The sequence below is a fragment of the Eretmochelys imbricata genome, chromosome 1, assembly GCF_965152235.1.
Source record: "Eretmochelys imbricata isolate rEreImb1 chromosome 1, rEreImb1.hap1, whole genome shotgun sequence".
Taxonomy (NCBI): domain Eukaryota; kingdom Metazoa; phylum Chordata; order Testudines; family Cheloniidae; genus Eretmochelys; species Eretmochelys imbricata.
In genome coordinates this window covers 193,082,063-193,097,671 of record NC_135572.1, presented here as the reverse complement: position 1 = coordinate 193,097,671, position 15,609 = coordinate 193,082,063, and the positions used below count along the sequence as shown (strand labels likewise).

Here is a 15,609-nt window from a genome sequence, read left to right as displayed (position 1 = left end):
TTTTCAGTTAGTTGGGTGCAACTAGAAATTTTAAAAAAAATCAAAAGATTAAGAGAAGTCTCTAATTTTTCTCTAGTCTTAAATGTGCTAAAGTTGCTTAACACTGTGTGGAAGGGTAGCTGTAGGTGGGAAGGACACAGTATGGTTCCTGTCTAAGCCTCAGGACTACAATTCAGAAGACTTGATCATAAGCTCGTCAGCCAGCTACTCTGTGTCTATTTCCTCCCTATGTAAAATGGAGATCATGACCATTTCTGTGATGCGCCCAGAGATCCAGGAATTGAAAAGGCTATATGAAAAGTGCTAAGCTTAATGTTGCAACCCTAGATTGATCCCTGAGGCTTTGACTCAAAGAAGGTGAGAAGGAAATGGTTGTGATGGAGGGAGGGAGGAGTTTGTGACTGGAAGAAATATCTGTCTGTGTTTTAAACAGGGGGAATATGGACGTGAAGAAACAACTCTTATCAAAGAGTTCTACCACCAGGATGTGAATAAGACTTACAGCCTATTGTATAAGGAAAGAATTCAGCTAGGTCCAGACAATGCACTAAAGATTTCCCCAATCAAAATGGTTGACGATGGCAAGGTGTTCTCTTGTCGTGTGATGTACCATCCTGAAAGAATCCTGACGAACATCACCAAAGTGAAAGTATTTGGTAAGCAGTTTATGACGACTCTTCCTTTTTTGCATTATAAAGACTTCTGATTCATGCTACGCAGACAGCCATTTTGTTCTTGTGAATTACTTCAGAGAATAAACCCACATTTCTTAACAAACACTTAAGGCCAAATTTCCAGTATCTGGTGCCAGCACCTGCAACACTGAGGAAAGCATCTGTGGAAAGTACCTTACTGGGTATACAAATAGACAGTCAACATGCAAACAGGTGTGTAAGTAGCTCATCTGTATGTGCAAGTTTGGTAACAGTTGGGCATTCATGCACTTTCACAGTCAAGCTCATTGTGCCCTTGTTACTGAGATCATATAAAAGTGTAGCCCTTATTGGCTTGTGATCAGTTCAATTATATATCACGGCTAAGATTTTAGTAAGTAACTAGTGATTTTGGGTGCGTCATTTTTTTTTTTTTATGCCTCACCTGAAACACATTAAAAGGGCCTGATTCTCAGAAAATTACTGATCCACCCACCCTCTGAAAATCGGAACCCTTTGAGTTGTCACAGACTGGGCACCCACAAAATGAGGCATCCCATATAACTATTTTATCAAATCTTGCTCTGTTCTGTTTGAAATAGTGTAGGAAGTCTGCTTGGAAACTGCTGAAGTACAAGTGGACAGCATTGTTTGCTGTGTCAAAGACCTGGGGAGTTGTGAGAGTGATTAATCTGCTTATAGTCCACTGACTCTTGGAAGGTACAACTCCAGGGTTGCTAAAATGAATGAGCAGCGAGTGGAGGGGCTGTCCACATATCCATTATATAACCACTGGCTCTCAGGAGTCTCCAACACATCTCACACCGGGCTGATGCCCAGAATGCAAAGATTCAGCAGGAAGCAATATTTTTTGAAAAAGGAAACTCTTTGGGGCTGTCACACGCTGAGGTGAGACACAAAAATAGAAGTTGATGGTCTGAGATTTCCCCTTGCGCTTGTGTGAGTCAGAAATGGCTTTTAAGTTTAAAAAGGGACGTTTGACAAATAATTAGTGTAATCTGGATAGACCCTTGAGCACTGAAAAGTATTGAAACCACTGCAATTAGAATAGCCCCTTGTTCTGCGTATGATAAGTTAGACATTAATATCCTTTGCTCGCTGTTCATGTAAACTTGTGTCGGGGTGGCTGTGCACAGAGACACGTACACCAGCATGTTAGCAGGAAATGGGAGGGGGCAGAAGCAGAGCAGACTTCAGCACAAACTAGACAAACCAAAACCTTGTGCTGTGCTGTGCTATGCTCTTTGAGGGCCCTGTAGTAGCCTCAGCCCAATCCCTAGCCATTAGACTGCCTTAGATAGCTTCTGTCTTGGGCACTCTTCCCCTCCTGGTCCCCAGTCAGCAGAAAAGATGGAGGGGGATTCAGAAGATGACTTGAGGTCTCTCAAATCTTAGTCACACATGTTCAGAAGGAAAATAGAGTGCAGGTCACAGGGACTGCAGCTTGCTTCTCTTTCCCCTGATATTTTATCAGGTGAAATGACTAGTGTTCACTCTCCTTTCTCCTCCACTATGGTGCATGTGTATGTCTATATTTTTAATACCCAAGTGCAGTGTCAGTATACGTGCTGTATACAATACTATGGGATGCACCCTGTCCAGCAGCGGTACAGAAGGAGCAGAGACTGAATACAATTATTGTTGAGACTACCCCGGTGTCAAAGAGTTCCTAATAGGCATCATTCATCCTAGCATAGGAGCTGGGGAGGGGCAAGCAGGGGGAGTGCCCATAGCACACCGATTCAGCAGTCCTCAGACCTCATATGGTCACTTGGGGATGACAACTAGCCATCTCAGGTTGCATCAGACCCTCCGCTATGGATACTGCACTGGAGCTGGACAGAGAATGAGGGAGCTGTAGCTTTCTCCCTAACAACCCTCCCTATCTCACTGCTGTGTCCCGTTTTAACTTGGCATAGTAGAGACTGTGACCCTGTGTGTAAGAGTCAGTGATAGCAATTAAGTGTTATATTGGGTCTATGTTACAGTTCAAATAAGATATGATATAAAAGCAAAGTCAGGGACCTGATGGATTTTTCTAGCCCCCTGTAAAACGTCAATAAGCAATTATGAGGCAGGGGTTAACAGAAGACTTTTGGAACTATGTGCTTAGTGAACATGCCTTTTCTCAAACTGAGTGCGCTGAGTTAAGTTAGTGAGAACTGTTATTTTTCAAGTCTCAACTTGCCAATGATTGACAAGTCCAACAGCAGAAATCACTGTGCTAGATACTGAATTCTTCCTGGTCCCGAAACATCTGTAAAGATCCTAGAAAGCTAAATGGATGCCAAACAATTAATAGAAGCTTAGAAGTTAGATGGAAAAGACCTTAGATCTTCCAATTCCTTTTCCCGTAGATGCAGGATTGAATAGTTGTGCACCAAACATATCATGAAATGGAGAAAATAGCATGGCCAGAAACCAACATGGACTTGGGGAAAAAATTGTCCAGCTGTGATTTAAAATAAATACATACAAGAGGAGTGCGCAAAAATGGCTAAGATATAATAAATTCTGGCTTAATATTCATCCAATGCTCAACATTTCTGAGGTTTGAAAAAGTGTGGCTGTTTTCTTCCCAGCCCATTGTTGTTCATTCCGCTGTGCTGCCTAGTTAAAGCTAGGGTAAGAAGCAGAATATCTGAAAGCACCAGCTTTCCAGTACAGTATCTGGAGACAATAGCGAGAACCCCTCCAAAAAACCCAACAAACCACAAATAACACCCACAACATGTCACATACAACACAAGCAAACACCCAAACCCCTGAAACTAAAACCTGAGCCAGTCCAAGTAAAATAAGTCAGCAAAACACACATGCCAAAGATTCCAAAAGCAATAAGATGTGACGAAAGAAAGCCACAGTTATGGATGAATTGATCTGAACAGAACAGCTTTGCATTACTCTGATGTGACAGACAGATGTGGGCAGAATTCCTCAGTGAAGTAGTGCTGTGGTGCTATAGAGGTGACCTGGGCAAACATTTTGTGATAGAGAGCAAAGGCAACACAGCTGAAATCTGGAAAGCTGTAGGCAGGAAATAGGAAGAACCGAAATTCTCAGAATAAACCCTTGGTTACCTGAGATTTCTAGTCCAGTTTTGCAGCCAAAAGAGGGCTAGAGAGTAAGGTAAGGTTGAGATAAGCATTTAATTTTGGGGGGTTTAGTCCAAATCTTTTGAGGTTCATTGTTCACTAGCCACAATCTGTCTGAAGGGTTGGTAACTAAACTAATAAGTCCTTAGACATTATTAGTGACCTGAACATTCACTGGTGTCAGAATGCACCTTTTATTTTTGAATGATCGTTCAGCAACTTGTTTTAAGAAGAAAAAAAAATTCATTTAGACATTAAAAATATATGCAAGCTCATGTTAGTATAGTCACCTGTACTCAAATGAAACACATTGACGGCGAGAAAAAACTCCTAGTCTTCCTCCTCCTGTGGCTATGACCATCATCATTCTGTATATAAGGTGTTATGAACTAATTTCTTGGGTACAAATGTCTCAGATACTAGGATAATTAAAAACAGTAAGATACGATACAGATCTTAGGATATACTAGAAGTAGCAATTACAAGTGTCGGCCTCTTCCCCTCTTCTTCAGTATTTAGTGTGTACTAACCACACATGTCATTATAAAAAGGCATATGTTGATCTTGGTATCAATTTTAGGAAAAACAATACTAAGACTCTTGTAAGAAGCTAAATTACTTTGGTGATTGCTGTCAGTTTTGTTAACATGTATTTTATTTGCTTTTCAGCCAAACCGGAAATCTCCATTGCCCTCCAAAATAGTTCCAATGGGAGCATAGAGGAGGTGAGTGATTTTAAAATTGACAGAATGCTCAGGGACCACAGGAAGTCACATCAGTGATTTAAGTTCAGTATTCATGTTCGTTCATCTGAGCTATTCATGAACCAGCTTATTGGTTTGGAGCTGTGTGCTTAAACTAGACATCAAGCACAACTATTGCCTGCTACTGATTGTAAAAGATCCCAGAACATTTTTGCAGGCGTAAGTATGTTGATGCTTGACTGCACCTTCATACGCATCAAGGAGGGAGTTTTTGAGGATGGTCCAAGGGGGTATTACTAGCAGTTTTGGTGATAAGAAACTGAACAAAGGAAAATTGAGACTGTTTATCAGGAAAAATGTTTTTATAGAGAGCTCTATTCAGCTGTGGAACAGCCTCACAGGGGAACTGGTGGAAGCTCCCCAAATCACTTGAATAATTAGCTACTAATGGTTGATTAAAACTGATTGTTGGTAGGGTAAAAATGAGATGAGGCAAAATACCAAAGTTTGTTGTTTACTGTTGGGAACAATTGTGCCTGGCCTTTGCGGGCGTAGGATAAGGGGAGATGAGCATGAACAAAATCGGAGATAACCGAACCAGTAAGCTTGTGAAAAATAGACAAAATGCAAAACCAAATCCTTTGCTAGTGGGCCACTTGGGCCAAAGAAGAATTTCAGCAAGCCTGCCTGATGAAATTGTCACTAGATTGATTGATTGAGATAAGGCTGCTGTTTTTCCCCAGCTACGAGATTTTAAGCCAAACCGTAGGTCCTTGCAACAGCTATGTTCCAATTATAGAAAACTCATAACTCAATTATTGTGTTAGCCAATCACATTTCCTTCTGTTACCTGATGGTGGAAGGAGGCAGGGAGATTGTCTTCCCGCATGGATAGATTCCTGGAAAGCCAGTTGATTGTATGAACTGCAGGCGCGAGCTTGCTGGGAGTAATACTGCCTAAAGACATGAAATAGCATTTTTGCCATGTCACTGAGCACAGCTAGGCAAAAGTGGCTGTAGAATCAGTATATTTTAAAAGGAGCTGTAATGCTGAAATTCCACTTTGCACTCAAGTTGTTTCCAGTTATGCAACAGTCCCCCTGGGGCTTTTTTACCAGCCAGTGCAACTTGAAACAGCCCTTTAGCTGCTCTAACTTCTCTTGGGCTCCGACCAGCCCTGGCTACCCCCAAGATTAAGGTGGAGGTGTCTGTGTAGAGGTGACACAATACCACCTTTGCACAATCTCTATTTGAAAAGTGCATCCTGTGTCTCAAATTGCCACACTCATTGCCTAATGGCAGCCCTGTTGAGTTTCTAAGGCACACCTCTCATTTCTCCATCTATCACTACCCTCTGCCAACAGTAATGTAGCTTGGGCACATGGCTTACATTATCAGCAGAGGAAATACACTCAGAATTATGGATGTTCAGAATCTTTACCCAAATCTTACAGCTCAGATCATATTTAGTATAAAATGGATCAGTCGCCTGATGACCAACTGGTGACAGCATTGTCATGAAATCTGTCCGCATAGTTTTTGACCAGCCAAATTTAGCCTTTTGATCAGTAGACACCTGAAATAAGTTCTGTGATCTGAAGTCTGTTTTTTCTATGAAAGGCTATCAGCAGACAAAAGCGACATAAACCACATCCATCCTGCTTTCAGATTAGCCATATATCAGACACAGAGCATAGAACTGTCATAATTTCCCCCATGACCTATTTCAGTGCTGAATTTTCAATACCACAGTCTCATTTGCACTATTCTGCTTATGTTCAAGAGATTTTAACTCTTCTTCTCCTCATCCAAATATTGAACACCTTCCTCCTCTGTTTTAGCCCCCCAAAAGGAATAAAATCCAGTCTGGACAGCAAATTGGGACTTGCCATTAAGAAGCACTGATAAATGAGATCATAGTAAAGGAAGGACAAAGGGCTGTGGGGAGAACAGAAGGAAAAATATCAATTACAGCATGATTTCAGAGATGACTTATGACAAGAAAAATATGTCAATCTCTATCCTTAATGTGTGGTTTGTAACCATTGTGATGCATTTGGAGTCAACTTACATGCTTTGCTTTCTTCAGAAGGGATGGACATGTAGTGTGTGACTACCCCATAATAAAACAAACTTCTTACTTTTAAAGTAGAAGAAAGCTGAGCTTCCTTTAGCACTTCAAAATGTTAAAACAAAATTAATCTAGTGCAACACACAGGCAGCATTGGCATGGTGAGGCTCCACATGCTCACTGTCCATTGATATGTCTATGCCCCAATGTGGAGGCCCCCCCCCTCTAGAGAGAGGTTAGTCCAATCTTCAGGTCTACCCAGTCTTTGCCTTTTGTTGGCTGCCACAAAACCCAGTTAGGGGTAAATGTGTCATATGCTTGGGAGTAAGTATGCTCTGTCCTTTGTTATTCCACGTAGGGTGCAACACATAGGCTTATGCGTGTCTCTGTAATCTTTGGCATCCGTGTGCCCAGTTCTATGGTAGCTAGTTCTATGTACTTGACACATCCTTTGCCAGGAAGACTTTCTGAGGACCTATCAGGATATCTGAAATAAAGGAGGCTGTGCCTAAACTTCCCTGAGAATCCAGACTATTACAAATGATGTGTTTTTTAAAAATATGGGTGTCTATCTATCTGCTAGGAACAGTACTGAGAACACCATCTCATCTCTCTCAAGCCACTAACAGAATTGGATAATGAATTTCAATCCTTCCAGCTTTCACTCAAAGATCTATATTGAGGATGAAATGCTTATACATTCTATTTAGCAGTCCTTTGAGCTTGATAAATTTTACCTTTTAGTGTAGAAATAGAATGAACTAGATAAGAAACATCGTCATTCCAAAAGAGAAGTAAATGGTTCTTACTAAATGGGAATGGCCAATATGTTCATACAATTTTTTTTATTATTATTTTTGTAATGAATATTAACGCAAATCATGTCAGAAATGTTTTGACTAGTAACTTGACTTATTCCTACTATCCTATAGGCTAGTCTTACCTGTACTGTAAGGAAGGCATTTCCCATGCCGAACCTCACCTGGTATGCAGATGGAGAGATTCTTAAAGACCAATTTGGAGGTAATAAATGTTAATCAGAAATAATATTCTTATAAGCCAAAAGAAAAGCAATTGGTGCTGCAATTGGGTGGAGGGTTGTGGGTACCCATTTCAGTGCAGAAGGAACATCCTTACAGTCAGTGAAGAACAGCTGACCAGCAGTGATGGCTCCCATACCGCAATTCCATTCATGGAGATGATAACTTGGAACAGTCATGTTTATTGGATTAAACCTTTATACCAGATCTGAGTTAAGAAACCTTAAGCTGTATGAGTGTGTTTTTCAGAGCTAGCATTTCACACAGCTCTGATTTATTGGACAGGGCATAAAAGAAGGACTAATGGCTTTTCCATCTTACTTTTAGGAATATCTCTTGAAGCTGAAAATCTAAAAGATGGTGAAGGTTTCTATGAATTGAGATCAATACTGAAGATACAAAGTACAAACCAGTCAGCCATTAATCAGACTTTCTGGTGTACGTGTAGTTTTCCCTTCCTGGGGAATAAAACATGCAATATTTCATCTGGAGAAATAGTAATTTCTTCTGGTAAGTCATCTTTAATTATGACACATCTGAAATCTAAAATATTCAGAACACAGAACGCATTGAGCTTTCTGTAATTTAAAGTAACAAAAACAAAAACAAAATACGAGGCTCCGGGAAATACAAGATTGTATGTATAGAAATTACATGAGCATGAGTCAGGCAATACTGCGTGCACAGTTTCAAGGTAAGACCTTAACTGCGCTAAGGATCTGTCAAATATAAACTACAACAGCTTAAAAAAAAAGTTGGCTTCCGCACATGTGGAAGGGAACTCATTCCATTTACTGTTACACCATTGCCTGCTACAGTCTTCAGCTAAGTATACACTGGCTTAGCTACAAGGCACCAGTATGTTGTTATTAACAAGCATTTTTCAATATGCACTCCTGGGGAAAGGCATGCATTTGCGCAGTGAAGCTGTCTGGAAAGTCAAACTTCTCAGAGTTAAGGCCAGATTATTATGGGCAGTGAGAGTAAGGGATGAAAAAGGCTCTGAAGACAGTCAAACCAATGGGTAGGATGCATGGAGCCCTCTCTGCATTCCGTTAACACCAGCTGGGTACCTTGTATTCCACTATTGTGGGAGCTGAATGGGAAATTGCCCTGCATTAAGTAGTTGAAAGCCTTCAAGGACATGGGGTCATAGCAGACTAGAGAGTAACTGCATTCCTGGGGATGCTGTAATGCAGGGGTTCTCAAACTGGGGGTCAAGGTTATTTTGTGGGGGGGGGGGGTCGTGCGCTGTCGGCCTCCACCCCAAGCCCTGCTTTGCCTCCAGCATTTATAATAGTGTTAAATGTATAAAAAAGAGTTTTTAATTTATAAGGGGGGGAGGTCACACTCAGTGGCTTGCTATGTGAAAGGGGTCACCAGTACAAAAGTTTGAGAACCACTGCTTTAATGGCTGTGGGGCATCTCTTTTCCCACTCCATAATTGAGGAAGGGGTAGCAGTCCACTGGCACTCAGGTGCATGTGCACTCTTTCTCTGCCAACCACGTTCCTCCCTAGTGCACAGACTTTGTATTTGTCTCTGCAATGGGGACATGATTCATTCCTTAGTGACCATTCCTACTATGTATGTCCAGTCTTAACTTTAAAATGTTAATGACTTTGCTGCTTTGCAGCCAGAGTTGGTCACATTTGGTTATGGGTGTGCTTCCCAGTGAAGAATGTTTACGTGTCAATATTCAAATCTCAGCCATTTTGAATGGTTTCTGAAGAGGAAATAAGTGTGTGGAGGGATTGTCATATGTATATCTTAAAAGTAGTCTTCTTTTAGCAAACACCAAATATTGACAACGTCAGCCCCACAATGAATTTGTATCGACAATCAATCAAATCAAGGATTTCCAAACTTGACTATAGGATTTACTAATACCAACATAATGCTCCTCTATGCAAAAACTTATGAGTTTTTTAAAAAGGAAAAGTCATAGTGGTACTGAGATCGCTGCAATGTGTAGAGGGGCTTTCACCTTGTGGCACAACACAAGTGAATTATTTTTAAGATCTTATTATAAACACAAGTTTATTGTCTTCTTTAAGAACTGATTTTATTTGCCTATTCCCAGGCCCTGTATATAACAAAGTGCCATTTCCAGCTTTTACAACCACAGCTACAACAGGTAAGATAAATTATTCTTCACTACATTTAATGTCATGTTGTTTGTTTTCCAACTGGTGCGCCCGTATACGTGCACAAGTTTCTAATGCTCTGTTTTCCTGCTGGAACAGTGGGCACCCAAACTTGCCATAGCATTTCTGAACGGACTGAACAGCATAGTTAGAATACTCTGCTTTTGTGCAATTATCAGAAGTTCAGAAAATAACAAAAGACTTAATTGTGGTGTGTAACAGGGTGCTGGCCAGGAGGTCCTGAGCCAGGCCCCTGTTAGCCCAGCTCCAATTAAGAAGTATTAATTGGGGCTGGCTGAGTATGCTATGCCTAATTGCTAGAAGAGAAGCACCTGCGGGCCTCATTAGCCAGGGGGCTATATAAAGCTGGCAGGAAGGAAGTGAAAGGGGGGAAGAGAAAGGAAAGGGAGGAGCCAAAAGCTGTGCATCCCTGCTGGCTGGAGAAGCTAGCTGTCCCCCAGGTTGCTAGTTTGGAGCAGACTGTAAATAGAAGGTGGTGGGAGATGACACTGAAAATAAAAAGCACTGGTGATTGCACTCAGAGGGGGTCTCTGGCTGATTTGTTGTGAGGGCAGGCGAAGGCCTCGTTACATGGTGCTACCATCATAGTTGCACCATTTTGAGCTGTGATCTATCATAGCTAATTCTCACAAGCTAAGCAGAAGGGAGCCTAGTCACTCTTTGAATGGGAGGTCTTTTAAGGAACACTGAAGGTGCTTCTGGAAGTTTGGGTTGGCAGTTGAATAGGTGGCTCTCAGTACTGAACTGATGCCTGAGAAGAACATTAGGCGGCTACTGTGCTATTAACAATACCTCATTCAGATTAGACACACTACCAAGGTCCTATACACTTCTGATTTTTAAAGAGTTGATGGCATATTTCACAACAGTCTGCTTGTTAATTCAGGTGTCCTTTTTGACCAAATTCTTGCTTTCTGTCACTGTCAGCTCTGCTGATAGTTTCAGCTAGACAGATTATTCTTCATGTCCCCGAGCCTAGCTGCTGTTGAGTAGTGTTGTTGGAGCAAATACTCCAGTGTGTTCCACACCAGAGATGACTACATTTCAGTGATTTGTTGAGTGATCTGTATGTGTGTATATATGTATGTGTCTTTGTAGGTCTGTATGTATATAGAAGACTCAGTGCAGATTGACCTTGGAGAAAGATGTGTCCAGTGCCCTTGTAAGCCAATGGCGTGAGAGGCAGTGAACACTTAAATGGTCATGAAAAGTGCTGCTATTTAAGTTATTGGTCTAATCCAGGTATGGGTTATATTAAATATAAGCACGACCGTACTAGGTCAGACCAATGGTCAATCTAGCTCAATAACTTGTCTTCCATCAGTGTCCAATGCTAGATTCTTCAAAGGGAATGAACAGAACTAGGCAATCATCCAGTGATACATCCCTTGTCATCCAGTCCCAGCATCTGGCAATCACAGGCTTAGTGACACCCAGAGCATGGGGTTGCTTCCTGGACATTCTGGCTAATAGCCATTAATGGACTTATCTTCCCTGAACTTATTTTTTTTTTAAATCTAGTTATAGTTTTGGCCTTCACAACATCCCCTGGCAATTAGTTCCACGGGTTGACTGAGTGTTGTGTGAGGAAGTACTTCCTTTTGTTTGTTTTAAACCTGCTGCCTATTAACTTAATTGAGTGAGCCCTTTTTCTTCCTTATACACTTTATCCACACCATTCAGGAGTTTACAGATTTCTATCATATCCCCCCTCAATCATCTCTTTTCAAAGATGAATAGACCCAGTATTTTTAATCTCTCCTTATTTGGAAGCTAAAAAAGTACCAGATGAAACAAGAAGAAACTTCAATCTGTGCAGAGAAGCCTGCTGTCTCCTATTAGCTAACGTATAGTGCCTTTTTCAGATACAGTGCAGTGCGTTGTGCAGTATATATCAGAATTTCAGTTTCAAGGCTTTACTCCTAGTTATGCATCCTTGTAGCAGCCTGAATGATTCCCCTCCCTCCGTGGTATTCACTAGAATTATACAAACCCTACAGAGTCCAAGTTACTGTGGGCACATGAACCTGCAGTGTTTTGTGGATGGGAGCTTTCAACAGCACAGCCCCTGCTTGAAGATTCTTGTCATACAGAAAAAGAACCCTCATCCTCTTCCCCTTCGCAGCAGTTGGTCCTCCCCTCCTGTTTCAAGGACATCATGCTTACCTTGGACATATCCAGGGAATGTTGGTGGCCTACTCCCCTCCCACTGGGCTTCTCCTTGTGCTGGATGTGGCCTGCCCCTCCAAGGGTGCATGGAAGACTCCAATGGGGGAGTGGCCTTCTGGTGTCCCCAGAATACACAGGGGAAAGGAGAGGGGACTCGTTCTGGCTGTAGAACCTGGTCAATAGCATCAACCCAGCTGTAGAACACATACTTAAACCTGGCCTAAGGTTTGCAAAACAAGTGTTGATGTCAGAGGGTTTGAATATCTGTAGCAACGTTGCACACAACCCTTAGGTTGACCACATTTGTTTACTTGTCAGCATGCTCCCCCATAATCACCTATTAGAACGGCATGAAGAGACGAAGGGCTTTCAGCTTTTCCTTGCTTATGTGTGTCTGCGCCTCCTGATCATATTGATTTCTCTGACAGATCAGTGTGAGGTTTTGTAAATTGCCTTGTGCCTTTGGAAGCCTTAGTGGCTCTATTTTCAGGAACATAATAAATAACATTGCTATACTGAAAAAGCCATTTAAAAGTCCTTGTTGGATTTGATTGCTTATAGATCCTGGAATTTCAACACTTCCACCAACAATCATGGCTACCACAGGTAAAATATTTCATCCTATTTTTCTGCTGATAGATTCTTACTTGACCGGTGCTTACGCATCAGGTTCACAACGAGGCAAGACTGAGAATCACGTTCAGTATGTGTTCGTGCTCTAGTAGTACCTGCTCGCACTGAGAAATGGTGTGATCCTCAGGGCTTTTTTTCAGTCTGGCCCTTCTCCTATTGGCTATGATCTTAGCTAAGTCAGAGGAGGCATGACACAAATCTTGGAAAAATTCTCAATCACTTTTACTTGAGAGGTAAAAAAAAAAAAAAAATAGAATGTTGTGTTGAATACTGAATAGGATTGTTACACACATTTACTGAATTAAAAAATAAAGTAAAATACTTTACAAAAATTGTATTACTACTACAGATAATTGATACGAGTTAAAACTACTACTCAAACATCGTAACTGCACATCTTCACTATTAATATGAGCCATGTGCTCCATATTCAATATACTAATGTATGGACCAGACATGTCATAAATATGGACTTCCTACCCTCACTGCCAAGTTTCTTAATTTCACTTTCCCTTTTGGTCCAATTCTGCATCCCCTAACTCAAATGGTACAACATGACTGTTCGTTGGTAAAATTAGTTTTATGTGTGGTTCTTAATTGACAGGAATCCATCAATACTTGCTTAGAAGTTTCAATTGATTTTGACTGCATTGTTGTAACTTCATGGATATGTAATCCACATATGTTAGCATGGACTACATATAGTGTTATACAAAGGAAAGCCTTTCTGTAGTTATCACCTAGTAGGTCTAATTAATAATGCCACCATTCCTGGGCTAAAACAAGCGTAGAGATAATGGTATAACGTTCATCGGTATCAATTATTGTGTCCTGCCTCTCCTTTTAGAAGAGTTTGGAAAACACCAGACCTGCTTGGTAATCCAAGATGTCAAGACTAGAACTGCAAAGACCTTGTTTGACTAGACCGAAAGTGGGAATAAAGAGCATACAGCAGTCACACCACACACAAACCTAGCAACCTTAGATACCTAAAAATAGTGCACTCAGCTAGCCTATTCAAAAAAGTATTTCTATTATTATCCACAGCCTCCTTCTCTGACTGTCTTGTTAATTTTCTACATTTATGTAATGCATCTGCTCTTAAACTTAAATAGACTTGGAGCAGAGTCTCTAACTGTATGTTAGCATGGGGCCTAGTACAATAGCCTTGACTTTGGTTAGTTCCTCTAGGTGCTACTATAATATTAATACTAAGCACGCCATGAACTAAATGTCTTATCACATAATATTTGTTTTACATAGGACTTCAAACTACATCTTCAACTTGCCTAAACTTCACAAGTCCAGTAACCTCTGAATCTGTTTCCACTGCACAAAGTAAGAAAGATTCAGCCTCATTTTTGTCTCTGAAATGTTTTCTGTATTGCTGCAGAAATTTAAAGAAACAAATTAAATACAGATGGACACTAAATAACTGACATCAATTTTTTGGCAAAAATACGCTTAACTTACATTTACACCGTAGTTATAATCCTATTTCACACCGTGTTACAATCTGGTAGTTTGCAGTGTAGTCGGTCCCATAAAAGGTATTACCTCACCGACCTTGTCTCTCTAATCTGGTAGTTGGCAGTTTAAGAATAAACTGATGTGAGAAATTACGGTTATGATGTAGTAGCATGTATTGTGTTTTGTTTCAGAAAATATGCATCAGTTTTAGAAAGCGAATTGAGCAAAAATACTGTGCATACATGTTTTTATAATTAAAAAGATATTTGAAAATGGGATGATATTACAGATACCGAAAGCTCAAACCAAGTGTTGCAGCACCAGAGCATACACAGAGTGCTCAGAGAAATAAAATATTTACAATGCATGACTCAACTTAGTGATTTCCCCTCTTCCGTCTGTGGCAGTCTTAGTGGGCCTTGCTGACACTCGGGTTTGCATGATGAAATATGACTCAGCTGGAAGTAGAGCTGGGTAAAATTTTTCACAACTTTTTTTTTTGGTTTAAAAAAAAAAAAAGCAAATTCAGTTACTCCAAAACATTTCACGAATTTGTGTTAATTTTGCCAAACTGCTTAAGTAAAAAAGACTAAAAAAATTCAAAAGATTTCATTTCTACACTTTCAAAATGAAGCATTTCGATTTTTTGTTTGAAATTATTTTTCATTTAAAAAATTCCTTGAATTTTACTTAACTTTTCAACTTTCTGATTTTTTTTTTTGTATTGATTTTGAGCATTTTTTTTATTTCAGATTGAAAAAACGTGTTTGGTCCTAAACTGTTCTCCCCCACTCCTCTTGCCCCCCCCCCCTTTTTTGGGAATTGCCATTGAACCAAAAAAATCTGTTGTTCACCCAGCTCTAGTTGAAAGTGTAGTGCTGGGTTTTATTCAAACTACCTTGGTGGGATTAGCTCACAACAAATGTCCCTGGTGTACACCTGACAACTCTATGACAGTCCCATGAATCAAAAGCAGACTAAGGTCTGAGCCTCTTGCATGTGGTTTGGCCCTGATGGTTTGGAATAGCAAAGACCTTCCTAGTACTGAGTGCCTCTCTAGTAACTGAAACACTGCCCTTTTTGAGGATTGTTTGCATTATGAGGCCCAGTTGTCTGTATCTCCCTCCAGCAGCCTGTATGATCCAGGATTAGGCAGGCATTCTTTCTCCCCTTGCTAGCAACAGGCTGTAGACTTACTGGCACATAATATAATCATGCACAAATGAAACAACCCAGAACGCAAAAGATAAACCACATGCTGTGAAGAATGGCAACCCCCGGGGCATGGAAAAGAGTCAGTGTAACAGACTACTCTAATCTCATTTTCCTCCTCAGAGCAACACCATAGTCATGGCTCACAAATGAAAATATATTTGTATATTACAATACAGACAGTGCGCAGTGTCAGCTGTACTGTGGGCATTGGCCTTCTGTCATCTTAGACGTCAGAGAAGGGCAGACACTACATATCTGTGATGGCACTTAGTACATAGGGCAAAAGTGATTGATTGTTTTTCTTTTCTTTTAAATCCAGCTTCTCTTAGGAAGTTAGTCCAATAAAAGATATATTACCTCACCCTCCTTTT

General features: G+C 40.6%; 1 protein-coding gene across 3 annotated transcripts in view; it reads left to right on the top strand.

Moving 5' to 3' along the window:
* CD96 (CD96 molecule) overlaps positions 1-15,609 on the top strand; it is a 41,167-nt gene that overhangs the window by 12,733 nt on the left and 12,825 nt on the right. For 2 of the 3 annotated variants that reach the window (XM_077820888.1, XM_077820879.1), the window contains exons 4-10: positions 434-656; positions 4,439-4,494; positions 7,477-7,567; positions 7,912-8,094; positions 9,667-9,720; positions 12,482-12,526; positions 13,817-13,891. In XM_077820888.1, the coding sequence (XP_077677014.1) occupies positions 434-656; positions 4,439-4,494; positions 7,477-7,567; positions 7,912-8,094; positions 9,667-9,720; positions 12,482-12,526; positions 13,817-13,891 (727 nt within the window). The remainder of the gene's footprint in view (positions 1-433; positions 657-4,438; positions 4,495-7,476; positions 7,568-7,911; positions 8,095-9,666; positions 9,721-12,481; positions 12,527-13,816; positions 13,892-15,609) is intronic. The other variant, XM_077820897.1, reaches the window with a different exon arrangement.